Here is a 17,484-nt window from a genome sequence, read left to right on the forward strand (position 1 = left end):
ATACACCACCCTGACAGACGCACAGTAAAAACGACAGCCTTTTCCCAAATTTTATTTTACAAAAGCAAAACGCAGCCAGTATTTAAAAAGTAGCCCTGTACATATTTATAGATGTAAACAATCTCCTTTTGGGAAATATCTGGAAGAACAGTAACATGCAGTGGGATGAAAGATCCCAGAGGAAAACACAGGAACCATGATAGCCTAGGAACAATACTTCTCTAGCCAGGTCCCAGCTTAATGGGATTTGGCTGTTTCCACTCTATCAGAGGCCTCCTGAAATGCCATCTTCTGCTCCCAAATCCCAGCATTCTGTTCCTACTGAATAGTTGTCAGCTGTGAATAAGATTATTTTAAAAAACAACACAGGTGGACAGTGGTCCTCCAAACGTTGTTGGACTCCAACTCCCATCAGCTCCAGACAGCATGGCCAACAGTCAGAGGTGATGGAGGCTCCAACGTCTGGAGACCTGAATATTTCCCATCTCTAAGATAAAACATGCACTAAAGCAGCTCCCCGCCCCCCGCCTGTCCTGGATTATTGGAGAAAGTGGGACGAGTATGAGATACGAGCAGCGTGAATTCTGCATTTCAAGTCATTGCCCAAAAAGAAATTGCATTCATTAGAGAGAGAGCAGGACGTAACAGCAGCTGTATAAGCCCTGTTGCTCAACCGCCGGATATTGCTAGCTGCGAGCAACTGTTTGTATTTGCTGCTGCTTAAGTAAAGCCAAACAGCACAGCTCCCCTTGCTTCTGTCTTATTTGATGTTTCCTTTTGGAAAGAGCAGGGGCAGCAGGCTGGATCTGTATTTCCCCCACCCTTCCCATGGGAAAGTAGGAAGGGCCAGCCACCTGATGTCGCAATTACGTTGGGTGGCCTATTTTCACCTGGGTGGTTTGAAATAAAATTCTTGTGGCCAGAGGCATGGTGCTTTGCAACCCCAAAGATGCTGCGGATAGCAGGATGCAAGCCCAGGCAATCCGCTGACTAGGATTGCAAAGTTGGGTCTGTGCCCTGTAGCTAGTAAAACTGTGACCTAACCAAGTGGGGTAGTCTTTGCAGGCTTGGACTGGGAGGCAGCAAGAAAACCACTAATGAAGCCCTTTGAAAATACATTCTAAAAGTGAGAAAAGAGAACTGGAATCCCCTTGGTGTGTGCTTTTCCATATTGGTTTAATAGTGCAGATTTCTCCAATATTGCCCCCAAAAGGCTATAATTGGGGGCTGGGGAGGCAGGGAGAAAGGGAATTAAATTACTAGCTGTTAAACTGACATGATATGTTTGTTCAGATCTAAAATTCTCCCGCCCTTTCTCTTCCCCACCCAATTCAACAAAAGAAGAAAGCTACCCAGGGGGATCCCAGATAAGCTGAAAGGGAATGGACGGGTTTCTGCAGTGCCTTTGTGACAGCAGCAAAGGGGGCCGGGCTTCAGCTGCTCTGCCTTACTCATAAATCCAGTGATCTGCACTGTCTTCCCAACAGGCCAGTTCATCTGTGCGGAACCAGAGCAAGATCTCTCGCTGGGCACTCTCCACCGAATCGCTCCCGTGGATCACATTCCTGTAGGAAAAAGGAACAAGTATATCCCACCGTGCAGCTGGATGCACTGTGCCACAGTTAACTAAGTTCTTGTGCAGTCGGGCATATATGAGTACGATGAGCTAGGTTTCAGCTTAGGGCTTTATATGCAAAGGTCCCAAGTTCAATTGCCAGGTACAGAAAAAGCTCCTGCCAAATCCTGGAGAGCTGCTGATAGGCCAGATGGACAAATGATGTGACTGGTCACATTCACACCATACATTTAAAGTGCTGCGATTCCACTTTAAGTCGTCATTGCTTTCTCCCAAAGACTGTTGGGAAACTGTTCGTGGTGCTGAGAGGAGACCCCCGATTCCCCTCACAGAGCTACTGTTCTCAGAGAGGTCTAATCATAAATCCCTCTTCAAAGGAAACTGGGAATTGTAGCTCTGCAAGGGGAATAGGGCTCTCCAAAGAACTATCAGCACCCTTGACTTAACTACAGCTCCCACAATGTATGGTGTGGATTTGGGCTCTATACAACAGCTTCTTGTGTTCCTAATAGGGTAGGGGGAAAAGGGATGAAAAACGATCATTTCATTTCCATTTTTATAACCTTATGCAATGATTCATCAGAGTCTTTTCTTATTTTCCAATTCTTTGCTGTTCGTTTCCCACCTCCTGCTGCTGCTTCCCTCCTGCCCCATTTCCCCAGCTCTCTTTCTTTCCCTTATAAAAGGTCCATTTTGCTGAGGGAGGGTGTTTGCTCACAGATGGAATGGACTCTGTTAACAGCATGTGTATTGGCAGGCAGGGACACGCTAACAATAAACCCTGGAAGAAGCAAAAATACTTCACTTGCCTCTCAAATCTATGAAGCTGGAGGTCATTTCTACCATTACTGGGAGGCAGTTTAATTTTGGCCCATGTTCACACAAAAATGCTTCCTTCTTACTTACAAACCCATAATCCACATTGGCTGCATCCACAGGTCCTTCTCCACCCAAATTAGCCTGATTTGGTTTGGAATTTGGTTAGTTCTAGTACACAGTCCAATCTGAAACATTTACACTAAACAGGATTTTGATTATCTTTGCTAGACACACAGCATGTGTGAACAATAACAAAACAAAAAGCAGGCCTTCCTGATTTTTTTTTTTTTTTAATCGTCCTCCGATTTAGTTTCCACTCCGTTTACAGGAATGCAGTTTTAGATCATCTCGGGCAGAAAGCGACACCTGGCTGAGCCCCCATTCCTTGCTGTGGAGGACCAATAGTTGCATTGCCGGAGTCACACAAAATGGTCAGAAGAGAGAACTGCCCCAAAAGTAAACGAGGTTTTCACTCACTTCCCAACTTCAATGCAGAAGTCACCTCGGATAGTCCCAGGCTTCGAATCTGCTGGGTTAGTTTCTCCAATCATGACGCGAGCCGTCTTCACCACTTCCAGTCCCTGCCAAACCTGGGGTGAAGGGAAGAAAAAACCCCACTAGCATTCGACCTTTTGGTGACCCAAGACACACCTTTAGTCCTATCGCACATTTGGGGAGCCCTTTCTTTGTTTGTTGCTGCCTATTTGGACGGTGGTCGTGCTGTTGCTGGTGTCACCTGCCTTAGATCAAACCGTGACCCACTTGCTGAAACCCAATGGGAAAGGCAACCTTCTCAGTGCCAGTGGCTTTGTTCTGCTAAACCACCTGAGAAAACATTAGGAGTCCTGGGGAAGAGGGAAGTGATGAGCCTTCCTCTCTTCTCAAAGAGAAAATATTTCTTATAAGGTTTCCCAACACCCCCCCACCAGTGTTCTGCTGTCTGGGATCTTGGAGGGTAAAATGTCAGAACGTGCCAACAAGACTGCTCTTCTATACTTGGGTATTGTTAGAAAATATAGATGTGTTAGGAGATAGGGGCATCTCAAGACCCTCACATAGAAGAAGAAGAAGAAGAAGAAGAAGAAGAAGAGGGGGAGGAGGAGGAGGAGGAGGAGTTTGGATTTGATACCCCGCCTTCCACTCCCCTTCGGGAGTCTCAAAGCGGCTAACATTCTCCTTTCCCTTCCTCCCCCACAACAAACACTCTTTGAGGTGAGGGGGGCTGAGAGACTTCAGAGAAGTGTGACTGGCCCAAGGTCACCCAGCAGCTGCATGTGGAGGAGCAGAGATGCGAACCCAGTTCACCAGATTACGAGACTACCGCTCTTAACCACTACACCACACTGGCTCTCATAGCAAAATGCATTTGTTATTGCACTCACCATGGCCACAACAGGTCCAGAGCTCATGTATTTCACCAGACGGTTATAGAAAGGACGCTCACGGAGGGCGATGTAATGCTCCTTCAACAAGTCTTCAGAAGCCTAATCAATCAATCAATCATTTTATTTGTATGCTGCCTTTCCAAAGTTAAAATCGTATTAAAAAATTACAAAATACAAACATAGCAAAAGTAGTCATAAAACATTAAACCAAACATCAAAAAGTGCATGAGTTGAAGAATTTCCACATAAATCATAGGATCCAAAATAAAGATACAAAAAATCAACACCAACAACCCCAACACCCCACCCCCCGCAAAAAAATCCCTAAATAATACTCCAGCTTTGGTAGTTGGAGTTTGTCAGGGCCCCATCCTCCCAGGCCAAGTGGGAAAAGGTCTACAAGGCAGGAAGCAGGTCTTCCAGGATGAACACGTGGTCAAACACATGCCACAGACTTGATCAACGTTGTGTAGTTCTTTAAACAATTTTGCTGATTTTTAGTATGTTTTGACTGTTTTCAGTCTTTTATTTTGTGTGTGTAAACTGCCCTGGGAACTTGCTTGAAGGATGGGAGTAAAATCTCCTAGGGTTATGGTGATAATCAAAGATCAGGAAATTAACAGTTGAGTCAGCATCATTATCACCACTATCAGTTTATATATTTATACGCCACTTTCCCACAGAATTGTGCCCCAAGCGTCTCACAACCCAGCAAACCAAACCAAAAAATAAAACCATGCAAAATTAAGAACAATTTAAACATTAGGAACTTAAAAAAAGAACTTTGATTTTTTTAAAAAATAACAATGAAGTCAATGAATCCAGAAAATACTTACATACAATGTTAGATAAGGCAATACAAATAAGCCAACCTAATTTAATCAGTTTTAACTAGGGAAGCAGACAGAGGCAACAACAGGCCCTGTTCTAGCTGAATTGCCCTTCCTCCACCACCCCACCAACTTTAAATGTTCTTTTGTGGTCCTTTAAATTTGTAAACTGCCTTGGGTGCTGTGGTAGAAAGGCAGTTTATAATTTCAAATGAATAAACCAACAAAATATACAGAATAACCCCCAACACAAAAATAGAATGATAGCATGCAAAGATAATATACAACACTGGGTGCGATCAGACTGCCCTGGTGTGTGGCCTTCAACCTCCAGATCTCTGGTCTTCAGGCCAAATTTGGCCCATCAGGCACCCCTCATTTGGCCTATAAGCCAATTTCCCCCAAAACACAGTCATTTCCTCCACACCTGGCATCCTATGTGAAGCAAAGTGTGTGGCAGGTAGAGTTGTGGCTGAATCAGCTGCTTCCATCCCAATGCCTATAGAAAACAGGACTGGACGCCTGATGCACAGGGAACTCAATCCCGCTTGGTTGTTGTCTCTTCCCCACCATGAGCCACCTTTGACAGATGGATGGGACAACCCACTTATCAATCACCTGGTGTCCGATGAGTGACAAGTGGGTAACCCTAAGTTAGCCCACAGAATGGAGGTGGAGGTGGCAGGAAGACGAAGATGTGGTCCACTGGGTCATAAAGGTTCCCCATCCATCTCTCGACAAACAGCTTAGGTACTCAGCCAAGTATCCTGACCTGCATGAGCTTCATCGCCACCAGTTTGAAGCCCTTCTTCTCGAAGCGTCGGATGATCTCTCCAACCAGATGCCGTTGTACCCCATCTGGCTTAATGGCCAGGAAGGTGCGTTCATTTACACCGGTGAATCCTGGAAAGTAAGGGGAAAAGAGAGATTTAATGTATATATATATTGAGGGGGGGACATGCAATACATGCTGCGCAGCTGAGGAGGCGCAGGATTTCTGGAAATCACAAGTGAATACTATTGCACTCGGGTCCTGCTTGCAGGTTTCCCACAGGCAGTGCTTTTTTTTCCTCTAGAAAAATAGGTGCTGGTACTCACCATGAAGTTCCTACAGTAAGTGCCACACTTTTTAACAACAAAAAAGAGGTTTTATCGTGTTTTTGATATTCCGTTGGGAGCTGCCCAGAGTGGCTGGGGAAACCCAGCCAGATGGGATGGGTATAAATAATAATAATAATATATTATTATTACCCTTGAGTACCCCCTGGAAATCCTGGGATGCGGGTGGTGCTGTGGGTTAAACCACAGAGCCTAGGACTTGCTGATCAGAAGGTTGGTGGTTCGAATCCCTGCGACGGGGTGAGCTCCCGTTGCTCGGTCCCAGCTCCTGCCAACCTAGCAGTTCGAAAGCATGTCAAGGTGCAAGTAGATAAATAGGTACCGCTCTGGCGGGAAGGTAAACGGCGTTTCCGTGTGCTGCTCTGGTTTTCCAGAAGCGGCTTAGTCATGCTGGCCACATGACCCGGAAGCTGTACGCCGGCTCCCTTGGCCAATAAAGCGAGATGAGCGCCGCAACCCCAGAGTTGGCCACGACTGGACCTAATGGTCAGGGGTCCCTTTACCTTTACCCCCTGGAAAAAGCACTCTCCACAGCCATCTAGTTGGCCACTGTGGGAACAGGAGATGGGCCCCGTTTGGCCTGATCCAACAGGGCTCTTTTTATGTTTGTGTGTTTTTATCTGGAAGACACCAGGTTGGCGAAAATTGACTTAGCCAATTGGGGGCGGGCGGGGTGGAGGGCAGGCACAGGGCGTTGCTTCCCGATGGCAAAAGAAACAGATATGCAACCCCAGTACGGCTAATTCAGCATGACCCAGCTACAGAGAGAGGGAAGAGCTGGTGAGGCACCCCCAGATCTCAGCCTGCAAAGTTGGGCACCCCCAGATCTCAGCAACGCTCACCTGTTTGGAAGATGCTGGCAAACAGGGCTAGCAGGAAGATCATGGCGTTAGCAGCAGCAGCAGCAGCAGCAAAGAAGACCCATAGAGCGAAGGGAAGAACTGGGGAGGACGCGCGCGCCGGCCGGCAGCGTGGATCGGGAGCGCGCACGCTGATGACGAGAGCACCAGCAGCGGAAGAGATGGGAGATTCCGCTCCTTTCTAAGGCTCCGATCCTGAGCACGCTTACCTGGAAGGAAGTCCCTTTGGGCATCTGAGCAGTCGTAGAGAGGATTGTGCTCTGACGCTGGTCTTTTTACTGGCGGCGTTTCGCTTTCGCAAGTCTCCGAACGACGTTTAAAAGTTCTGTGCATCTGCATGTAAGTCAGTGGAGCAGACAGGTTTTCCTGGGCCATTTCATTACTCCGATACCTTTGCTGAAGCAACGTCTTGAAAACAAACGAGCCGCAGCAGCAACATTTTGCCCGGTGAACCTGAGCCAGCATTAACCCCACTTCGAACCTGCAATGTGAAACGTGGACGACACCGCTGTGCAGCTGAAGTCGCTGTGTCTCAGCCACGGCCCGCCCTCCCCTCCTTTATTTGCAACCGAGGGAGGTTGCCATGATCCGGCTATTGCTTTTAAACCAGGCACGGGGGCCCATCCCCCGCCCCACGTTGTTTGACTACAAGTCCCATCATCGCTGACCATCGGGCCACGCTGACTGGAGCTGACTCGCAAGTCCCAACCACACATTGTCACTCTACACTTTTCCTATTTCTATGCTGCGGTTCTCTCTCCCCCCGCTCACCGCCCCACTTCCCCTTATCTATAGAGAACTCAAAATGTAGAGCCGCACATTTCCGGTCTAAACCTCGAACGACTTCCCCACTCTTCCTTCCCGACGTAAAACAACACGTTGGAAGGCGACGCTTTCACAGCAAGGCCGCGGGTGGATGGGAGGCGGGAGGTGCGCGCCAATACCCGCGAACAACGGAGGCTTTCCGTTTCCATGGGGAGTTTAAGGATTCTGCGTGCGCGTGTCACTCTTCAAGTTTTTATCTCTACGGCATTGAAAGCCCGAGGCGTCGTTCCCGGTTTGCGCATGTGCAGTGGGAGCCGCGGCTCTTTGACAGCGACTTGTCATGGCGGTTTCTTCAGCGGCTGTTCCGGCTGCGGTGCCGCTGGAGCACGAGAACCAGATCTTCCTGGACCTTTTCCACGACGACGGGCTGGTGGTGTGCGCCCGCGGGCTGGGCATCGACCGCCTCCTCCTGCGCTTCCTCCGCCTTTACTGCGAGCCGGCCAGGCTGGTGCTGGTGCTGAACACCAGCCCGGCAGAGGAGGTAGGCAGAGGCGCCGCGGGGCCCGGGAGGAGCTTCCCTCGGTCTCTGCTATTCGGAGAGGCTGCTCCGCTTCCCAGGGCAGGGGTCCTCACAAGGCAACGTGCAAAAAACACCCCCCCAAAAAAAAGACAAGCCCAGGCACGCAAACAAACGATGGGAAACGGAGAATTGCACCCCTCCCAAATGAGCTGCAAAAGCAAAAAGAGGGTCGAAAGAAAGACTTCTTGAAAGTTCCTTTAAAACGCACTATATGCGGTGTTTCCCAACCTTGCTGTTTTCAGACTACATTTCCCATAATGCCTAACCACATCAGGTGTCAAAGAAATAAACAACTATCTGACGCTTAGAAGACATCTGAAGGCAGCCCTGTTTGGGGAAGTTTTTAAAGACTGGTGTTTTAATGTATTTTTAATATTTGGTTGGAAGCTGCCCAGAGTGGCTGGGGAAACAGAGCCAGATGAGAGGGGTATAAATAATAAAATTATTATTATTATTATCATCATCGTCATCATCATTATTACTGGTCTTGCCAGCTATGGATGATGGGAGTTGTAGCCCCCAAACAGCTGGAGACCCAAGGTTGGGAGACACTGCACTAGAGCAAGAGATGTGTGAACAAGAGCAAGAGATGGAGGATGATAATGGGGCCAGCACTGAAAAGGGCCTATTCCTAGTACACCTGCCCAGGGAGGGGGTTACTGGTTTGCGAGTGGTTTTTTTGTTCTTGTTTTTATTACGTATTTTGTGTTTTTTGCTTTGTGGTTTTATGCTGTGAACTGGGGGAAGTTGCCTGTGACTCAGACTGTAACTAAGCTTGAATACACGCATGTCATGAGTCCTGTGGAGCCATCTTGGTGGTTGTGTCAAGATAAGGAGTGAAAGGAGCTTGAAGGACTGGAGGACAGTGTTTGGGGAGGAACACATTGGGTTGGGATGGGCCTCATTCAGGCCTCCTGAGACATCAGAGTTGCCTGTGGGGATGCAGCAGTTGAGGAGGCTGATCCTGGCGAGGGACCTACTGCTTGTGTCATTCAGCTCAAACCAGTCTGGCCTCTCGCCCTGCCAGAGCCTTCTCTTCCTTTAATTCCTGCTGGCAAGCCTCTACCTCCGAAGGAGGTGCCAGGTGCCAAATCTAGTTTTGCACAGGTGCTGTCTCCTCCTCTTGCCACCTAGATCACAGAGATGCCAGTGCCTGCATTAGCTCAAGCCCAATCCACCAGAAGCAGTTCCCGTTTACCTGCCCAGTCAAAAGATGCCACACACTCTGCACTAAGCCATGCCTGCTCCACTCCTTTATCACAGGAGTCCGGGGACCAGTGTTTTAGCTTGCTTTGCCATGCCTTGCACCTGCTGTGCCTTTGGCCCTTGCTTAGTACCATAGTGATTTGAGCATTATAGTTTCTAAAGGTAAAGGGACCCCTGACCATTAGGTCCAGTCGTGGCCGACTCTGGGGTTGCAGCGCTCATCTTGCTTTATTGGCCGAGGGAGCCGGCGTACAGCTTCCGGGTCATGTGGCCAGCATGACTAAGCCGCTTCTGGCGAACCAGAGCTGCACATGGAAGCGCTGTTTACCTTCCCACCGGAGCGGTACGTATTTATCTACTTGCAGTTTGACATGCTTTCAAACTGCTAGGTTGGCAGGAGCAGGGACCGAGCAACGGGAGCTCACCCCGTCGCGGGGATTTGAACCGCCAACCTTCTGATCAGCAAGTCCTAGGCTCTGTGGTTTAACCCACAGCGCCACCCGCGTCCCTCATTAAAGTTTCTACTAGAAACCAAAATCAGAATGAAAGTAGATCAGTTTGTAGAACTCAGGGTCATGGGTTCGAGCCCCACATTAGGCAAAAGTTTCCTGCATTGCAGGAGTTGGACTAGATGATCCTTGTGGTTCTTTCCAACTATTTTATGATTCTATGAATTTATTCCTCCTGCGGGAGCCAGGGCAGTGCAAGTGAAACAACAGCTTGATTTTTCTCTGTTTATACCTGCCTCCACTGCTCATCCCATCCCTCAGTCCTCCATCCTGTGTTTAATTTTAGATTCTAATCTCCTTGGAGCAGGGACATGTTCTCTTAAACCAAGTGTGAGGAACCTTTGGGTCCCCAGATGTTGCTGAATTACAGCTCCCTTCAGCCCTCAAGAACATGGTCAGTGGATGGACATTTTAGTTCAGCAACATCTGGAGGGACAAAGGTTCATTAAGCTCTGTAAAACACCAGGCATGCTGACTGTGCTATATGCACGAGAAATAATAATTGTTTATTTTAAGCATTTCCTTCCCACTTTTCAGCTGACAAGGTCCCCAGTGGCAGGTTATGTAAGAGCAATATGAATAATGGGTTTTTAAAATAGCATTTCTTAAACAAAATTAATGTGGCCTATTTAAAAAAGTGATGGTGGTGGTATTTTGCCTTGCTAACTAGATGCTGCTTCCCTTATTCACAGGGCGGTTTGTTCTATAAGGCAGTGAAAATGTAAATAAGGCACAGGTGTTAGAAACTGAACAAATAAGCAACAGTGGCAGATAAAACCAAAACTTGTATGAAATGACAGAAGAACCTAAGAAAACCAAAGGTATATTGAAACCAAGCAGTATTCAATCAATATCTGATTCAGGTATAGGGAACCTCTGACTCTCCAGATGTTGATGAACTACATCAGCTCCAGCATGGCCAGTGACCACAGATGATGGGAATTGCAGTACAGCAACATCTGGAAGGGGAAGGAGTTCCCCACACTTGATCTAAATGCAGATGCCCAGAGGGGGGCACCACTGAAAAGGTCCTGCTGCAGGTCTGTGCCAATCTGACCTGACATTAGGTTGGGAGGCCCATGAGCAAAGAGCGCAGGTGGTATCTTGCTCATATAATACTATGAAACAATGAAATTAACTTTTTATACAATGTCATGCATTATTCCTAACAGTGTTAATTAAAGTTTATTAAAGTTAAAGTTAATTAAAGGATCAGACTAAAAGTGCAGAAAAGCAAAACATAACAAAAATAAAGTAACAGCAACTTTTTAAAATGTCAGTTTTTAAAAGCAGCAGGTCAAGTCTTTAAGCTTCATCAGAATTATGATTTCATGGAGTGTTTCACTCTGGGCAAACTTTAGGTGCTCAGCTGACTGCTATGCCTACCCTATTGCTGTGGCTCACTAGCTCTTACACACTAAGAAAGCAATGGAATTGGCATTTGTATTTTCAGCATGATTCAAAGCATATTTACTCAGAAGTAAATATTGGTGATTCAGCTATCAGGCAGTGCCTCATCTACCCTAATGGATCAGCCTGCACTGCTGGTTGAAACTCAGAACAGGAGCGTTCCGCCGTAACGTTTTGTTGGCAGGTCCCATTGATTACTGAATATTTGATATTGTATTTAATCATAGCTTTTGCACTGCTTCTTACTCTACATCCACACAAAGTATCTCCCTCCCCCCTTACTCCACATTGGATTTGTTGTGAATAATCTTATTTTGGTTTTAGGAGTTTTTTATCGACCAGCTGAGGACTGATAACGTAGCTCATCTTCCCCGACGCATCACAAATGAAATCGCAAGCAGCAACCGCTATGAAGTTTACACCCAAGGGGGTGTCATTTTTGCCACCAGCCGGATTCTGGTGGTGGATTTTCTGACCGACCGAATCCCTTCAGATCTTATCACCGGTAAGAGCTTACCACGAGAGAAAGCCGATTCGAACCCTTTTCCCCGCCCACCGCTCAGAATGTTAACGTAATCTAAGTCTAGGCTGAGAAACATGGCTTCCTCATGCTAACTCATGCACAATTCTGCAGATATAAAGTTTATTGCTTCTCATTGTTGAAATGGCACCTTGCTCTTCTACAATAGAGAGTCTTGTGACACCTCAAAGACTGGGCTGATATCCACACCATACAATTAAAGCATTCATAGACAGTCATGGGAACTGTAGTTCATTAAGGGTGCTGAGAATTTACCGTCCCCAGGATTCATCAGGGGGGAAGCTTTGACTGTTAAAGGGGAATAAGACTGCTTTAAATAGATGTGGTGTCATAAAAACCTTCTCCCACTAGAGGTCAGTGTGACATAAAGCCTTGATTAGATCCTATGCCACAGATTTGTGACCAAGCCATGCAAGCGTCTCTGGAGTTTATCCTGCCTAGGGTTCAGTTTCCATATGCTGAGAACCAGTGTAGTGTAAGGGATACGGAGTGGGAAAGATGTGGAGAAGCTGGGATTCCAAGTTCAGCCTTGAAGCTCACTTAGGCACCTTGAACCAGTCTGTCTCCTTCAGTCTAACCACCTACAACAGGTATACGGAACTTCAGGCATGAAGGCTGAACATGGCCTCCAAGCCGCTCTGCCTGGCCCTTGAGTCTCTCCTCAGAGGGTCACACCTCTCTCTGTCCCTGTCTGGTTTCCTCCTGGAGTGTTTCTGCCTGGCTGGAATTTGTTCTTCTGATAACGCCTTACTTCTTTGGCTGGAAAGGGGTTTGCGAATGTGTGCAGAAACTAGCCTAGTGATACAAAGGTAAAATTCACATATATTGCTCTGCCTTCTTTTGCCACTGGCCTTGCCCTCCGCTGAATGTGGGGGAAAAAGCTTCCTCATCTGCAGGATGGGTGCCAGGTAGAGAACCAACTATGCTACAGTGGTACCTCGGGTTACATACGCTTCAGATTACATACGCTTCAGGTTACAGACTCTGCTAACCCAGAAAAAGTGCTTCAGGTTAAGAACTTTGCTTCAGGATGAGAACAGAAATCGTGCTCTGGCGGCACGGCAGCAGCGGGAGGCCCCATTAGCTAAAGTGGTGCTTCAGGTTAAGAACAGTTTCAGGTTAAGAACGGACCTCCGGAACAAATTAAGTACTTACCCTGAGGTACCACTGTACTGTGATTACTCTCAACTATGGCTACACACCTTAAGGCCATCACAGACAACAAGAAGCAAAGCATATCCCTCTCACACTCACCTTTGCAGCTCATGATTCTTCAAAATCCAGCAGTTAGTAAACTGGAAGACTGGAGCATCTAAGGTACCACTGCACTTGGAGCTTTGGGGAGGAAAGGTGGCAGAAACATACAGGGTTGTTGCCAATTTGCTTTTACTTAAGAGTAGATCCATTGAAATTAAGAGACTTGAGTTAACCATGTCTATTCATTCCAGTGGGTCCACTCTGAGTAGGCTTACCATTGGAGAAAACTTACAGTATTAATAAACTGTACCTATTTTTAAAATCTGCTGTGGCTTAGGACACAGAAAAGGACGTCAGTAGCTGTATTCAGCTCTATAAGTTAGTATGACGCCCTTACCCTATTTAAAAATAAAATAAAAAATCTTTTCCCTATAGAGTAGGGATGGGAAAACATTTTCATTCTGTGAGTTACTTTTCTTTCCGAAGGCCATGTGCCAGAGTTGGGCGGGGCCAGAGGCAAACGTGGGTGCAGCCAGAAAAGTAAATTTAACCTTTGTACCATAGGCAAGCTTCTACACACACACACACACACACACACACACACACACACACAGCCCTATCAGTTATCAGAGTTCAAGGACACATTCCAGCTAGGTAAAAGCATTCAGGGTGTTAAGGAGGGGCAAGGAAGGTTGGGGCCTAAGAAGAATTCCTAGGGTCTGGTAGAGAAGCCTGGGGGTCGCATTTCTCGCATGGGCCTAAGGTTCCCCACTGCCTTATATAAGGAAATGACCAAGTGTTTAAAGGTGGATCTCCAAAAGGAAATGCAGTGCAAATGATACTCTTTAGATAGGATTCCAATCCACTGTCTTCACATGTCCTAGCACGTTGCACAGGATTTTATTGTCGCCTTGTTTGCTTGTTGTCCTTTTGTTACCAAAATGCCATTATTTCTTATGAATAGTTTAAAGCAACAGGGTAGCAGGCTCCCACTTTACCTGTATGGTTGGTTTTATTTCCAGTGTTCAGGCTACAAATGCCATTGCACCGATGCTGTGTTCCGAGAACGCTCCTATAAATAAATTAAGGTTGGGGGTTCTTGCCATCTTTCTTGTTTGGTTTTTGAGTAGAAACTACCTTTTCCTACTTACTGGTAACTAACACATTTTAAATTGTTGCAGCATTTTCACTGGCGCGGCATTGAAGGCAGGAAAGATCCGAGCCCTGCTGAATTCCATCAGTGGGGGAAAAGCCGAAGGAAAGTTAGATGGTGTCATGCTCTTTTTAATTGGTTGAACCTTTGAAACTCATGGCCTACTCTGCAAAATATCATGTCCTGTGCTTTATTGTATTTTCTTTGCCTTTCTCCTGTATGTATGACCCAAGTTTATTCATCTTGTTGTTCTGCCAGGTATTTTGGTGTACAAAGCCCACAGAATCATTGAGTCTTGCCAGGAAGCTTTTATCTTGCGACTCTATCGCCAGAAGAACAAGCAGGGTTTCATTAAGGCCTTTACAGACAATGCCGTGGCCTTCAGTACTGGCTTCTGTCACGTGGAAAGAGTGATGAGAAATCTCTTTGTGAGGAAGCTTTACCTCTGGCCAAGGTGAGGCTATTCTTCCTTGGTAACGGGGCAGATGAATTGATCGCAGCCAGGGCAGATAATGTTGATTAGCAGCAATTATGCAAAAACAGAACCTCCAGGATCAGGAGCAGTATATCTTTGGTTTCCTACTGCTGGGGACCAAGGGAAATGATGGGCGCTCCTAGACGTGCAAGGTGAGCAGTAAGCAGGGCGGGCACAAGACTTTGTGCCGCCCGAGGTGAAGTGGACCGGCTGCTGCCAATCCATGTGCGGAACACTCCTGCTACCTTATCCTTCTGCTTTAGTCTTCTGCAGCCGCATAGGTGGTGGCAGAGTAGGTGTTCCCAAGGCTCTCTACGACTATCTAACCCTTGTCTTGTTCTGAGGGGCGTCATTCATTTATTTGACTTTTTAGTTGCTACAAAAAAAGTCTCTAAGCGGCTTCCAAAATGGGGGGAAAGCCAAAACAGAAGAATAGATAAAACATGGCATTTACTGTATTTTTTGCTCTATAAGACACACCAGACCACAAGACGCACCTAGTTTTTGGAGGAGGAAAACAAGAAAAAAAATATTCTGAATCTCAGAAGCCAGAACAACAGGAGGGATCGCTGCGCAGTGAAAGCAGCAATCGCTCTTGCTGTTCTGGCTTCTGCGAAGCCTGCATTCGCTCCATAAGACGCACACACATTTCCCCTTACTTTTTAGGAGGGAAAAAGTGAGTCTTACAGAGCAAAAAATACGGTAATTAAAACTGTCCCGATAACCCGGGGTTCAGCAACCTAAGGCCCATGGGTCAGAAGTGGCCTGTGGAGGTTGTATGACCGGCTCACGAGCCGCTCCCGAACCGAACCGCCCGCTTGCGTGCTGTACTAAACCGGCACAGCGCAGCATGGGGACTCACTTCTGTGGTGCCAGAAATCGCGTCTGCGCAGATGCCGAAAATCGCGGGCAGGCGCGCTCACACACGCACGCGATCCGGCCCACGGAGGGATCTCTGCGGGACTGATCTGGCCCAGGCAAGATAAACCTTGCTGACTCCGGCAATAACCCATAAACAAGCCCAGAAAAAAACCAAAAAGGCCCCATCAGGAGCACCATAGGAGTGAGGCATTGTGGGCAGGGAGCTCACATCTATTTTTGCCATTTCTTGTCCAAGTGGGGGGAAGAGGCTTGGGATTTGCGTGGGTCTCTTGACATCCTTCTCCCTAACACCAGCCCGCCTTTCTCTTCCCAGGTTCCACGTAGCAGTGCACTCCTTCTTAGAGCGGCACAAGCCTGAAGTGGTTGAAATGCACGTCAGCATGACCCCAGCCATGCGAGCCATCCAGAGTTCCATTCTGGACATCCTGAACGCGTGTTTGAAAGAGCTAAAGCATTGCAACCCGGCTCTGGAAGCAGAGGATCTGTCGCTGGAAGATGCTATCGGGAAAGCTTTTGACAAGGTAGCTCTTTCAACTGTCGTTGTTTTTATTCTTGGACTTTTCTTATCGGCCTCTAGCGTTGTTTTTTTATATGGGCACAGGCAATGCAGTCAGCGGCATTGGGGTCCTTGGCTGCTACACCATCCTTGAAGGGCTGTGATTGTTCCCTGTGATGATGAGCACAGCTTTAAGAAGGGACTGGACAACCTGCAGCCTCCCAGATGTTGTTGGACACCGGCTCTCCTCATTCCCAGCCAATGGGGCCAAGGGTCAGGAATAACCGAGAGTCTGCAGGATCAGGGCAGCGGCCCATCTAGTCCAGCATCCTGTTCTCACAGTGGCCAACCAGATGCCTGTGAGAAAACCCTCAAGCAGGATTTTAGCACAACAGCACTCTCCCTTCCTGTGGTTTCAGCAACTGGTGAAGCATTGCTGCCTCCAATGGTTCTATCCTAGCCATCCTGGCTAGAAGCCATCAGTAGCCCTCTCTTCCATGAATATGTCTAATCCTCTTTTAAAGCCATTCAAGTTGTTGGCCTTCACAGCCTCCTGTGGGTGCCAGTTCCATAGTTTAACTCTGTTGCATGAAGAAATGCATTCTGTTATCTGTCCTGAATCTCCTTTATCTGCCTGCTGATGGGAGTTGTCGTCCAAAGACATCTGGAGGGCCGCAGGTTTCCCCTTTCCTGGTTTATGCTGCTGTTAACATTTGTTAACCATCACACTCCGTGCTTTTCTGCATTTCCTTTCCTTTGGACATCACAGTTTACAATTCCCTCCCACCCCACGTAATATGTATACACAGCTGTAACGTATTCCATTGAAAGCAGCGGAGCATAGCTAGACAGCATCCCGATTCCATTGCACTTCCCACTTGGCTCACTTTTCTGAATCTGCTCAGTGATCATGGGCATACATCTCCACCACTCAGTCAGGGCAGCAGTATTCAGCTTCTTCGTAAAAAGATGGAGGATTATGTCTCATTGGACTCCTGCAATGTCCAGCATGGATTCCATTTACCTGTATCCCAGGTGTCTGTTTGCTCAGCTGGCTGCAGAATCATAGAGTTGGAACGGACTGTGGAAGTTGGCTTGTCAAACCTTTTGCTCAGGGCAGGGTCTGCGGTGCAGGAAACTGCAATCACAGCGCCCCCAACAGATGAACATCCACTCATAACTCCAGTGAAGGAGTCAAACAGCTATGGTTTACCTAACTTGAGGGAACTGCTGGAATTAATGCCTGGCTGCTTTCTGCCATGAGCCACTGAATTTCAGGTGGCTGCCTTCTTGGTGAAGAACCTTCTGGACTGACTCCTCCCAGCTAGGCAGGAAGGGCTTCCTTGTCCAACTGCCCCTGGCTCAAACAAGACATGTGTGTACCCTGTCTTATCCTTGATGCCTGGCTTGTTCTTCACTCCTGTTTCCTCATTTGTCCTTCTGGTCCTATCTTACGCATAGGTTCCAACCACTGGCCTTTCTCCTGGCTCCTGGCTCGACTCAGTCTGCTTGCCCCCAGCCCAGCCCTGACATCTGCACATGCTTGGGGTAGTCTCGTCTGGATTATGAGCTCACATCTCTCCCCAGAGCTCAGCTCTGGCAATTTTAAGTGCATTCCGGAGCAGGATCCCGGCTCAGATGAAGGGCTTGGCTAGTTCACAAGGAGAGCAGAATAGTGAAA

The 17,484-nt window shown here is 47.4% G+C and overlaps 2 protein-coding genes across 4 annotated transcripts in view; one reads left to right on the top strand and one right to left on the bottom strand.

Annotated features, from left to right (window-relative positions):
* Positions 1 to 36: 36 nt before the first annotated feature.
* NME3 (NME/NM23 nucleoside diphosphate kinase 3) lies at positions 37 to 7,054 on the bottom strand (the record flags this gene model as incomplete). 2 transcript variants are annotated; one of them, XM_083585423.1, is made up of 5 exons in its annotated part: positions 37 to 1,565; positions 2,873 to 2,985; positions 3,778 to 3,879; positions 5,383 to 5,513; positions 6,799 to 7,054. In XM_083585423.1, the coding sequence occupies 5 exons, from the start codon at positions 7,052 to 7,054 to the stop codon at positions 1,448 to 1,450; spliced, it is 720 nt and encodes a 239-aa protein (XP_083441549.1). In that variant the 3' UTR covers positions 37 to 1,447. The 2 variants fall into 2 exon arrangements, with proteins under 2 accessions (XP_083441549.1, XP_083441550.1); XM_083585424.1 differs by lacking the exon at positions 6,799 to 7,054 and adding an exon at positions 6,572 to 6,727.
* ERCC4 (ERCC excision repair 4, endonuclease catalytic subunit) overlaps positions 6,793 to 17,484 on the top strand; it is a 21,836-nt gene continuing 11,144 nt past the window's right edge. The window contains exons 1-4 of one of the 2 annotated variants that reach the window (XM_083585040.1): positions 6,793 to 6,928; positions 11,384 to 11,564; positions 14,209 to 14,404; positions 15,621 to 15,828. In XM_083585040.1, the coding sequence (XP_083441166.1) occupies positions 14,364 to 14,404; positions 15,621 to 15,828 (249 nt within the window). In that variant the 5' untranslated portion in view covers positions 6,793 to 6,928; positions 11,384 to 11,564; positions 14,209 to 14,363. Of the gene's footprint in view, positions 6,929 to 7,423; positions 7,896 to 11,383; positions 11,565 to 14,208; positions 14,405 to 15,620; positions 15,829 to 17,484 lie in introns of those variants that run through there. The other variant, XM_083585039.1, reaches the window with a different exon arrangement.

Source organism: Podarcis filfolensis (assembly GCF_964270895.1).
Source record: "Podarcis filfolensis genome assembly, chromosome: 14".
NCBI classification, from domain to species: Eukaryota; Metazoa; Chordata; class Lepidosauria; order Squamata; family Lacertidae; genus Podarcis; species Podarcis filfolensis.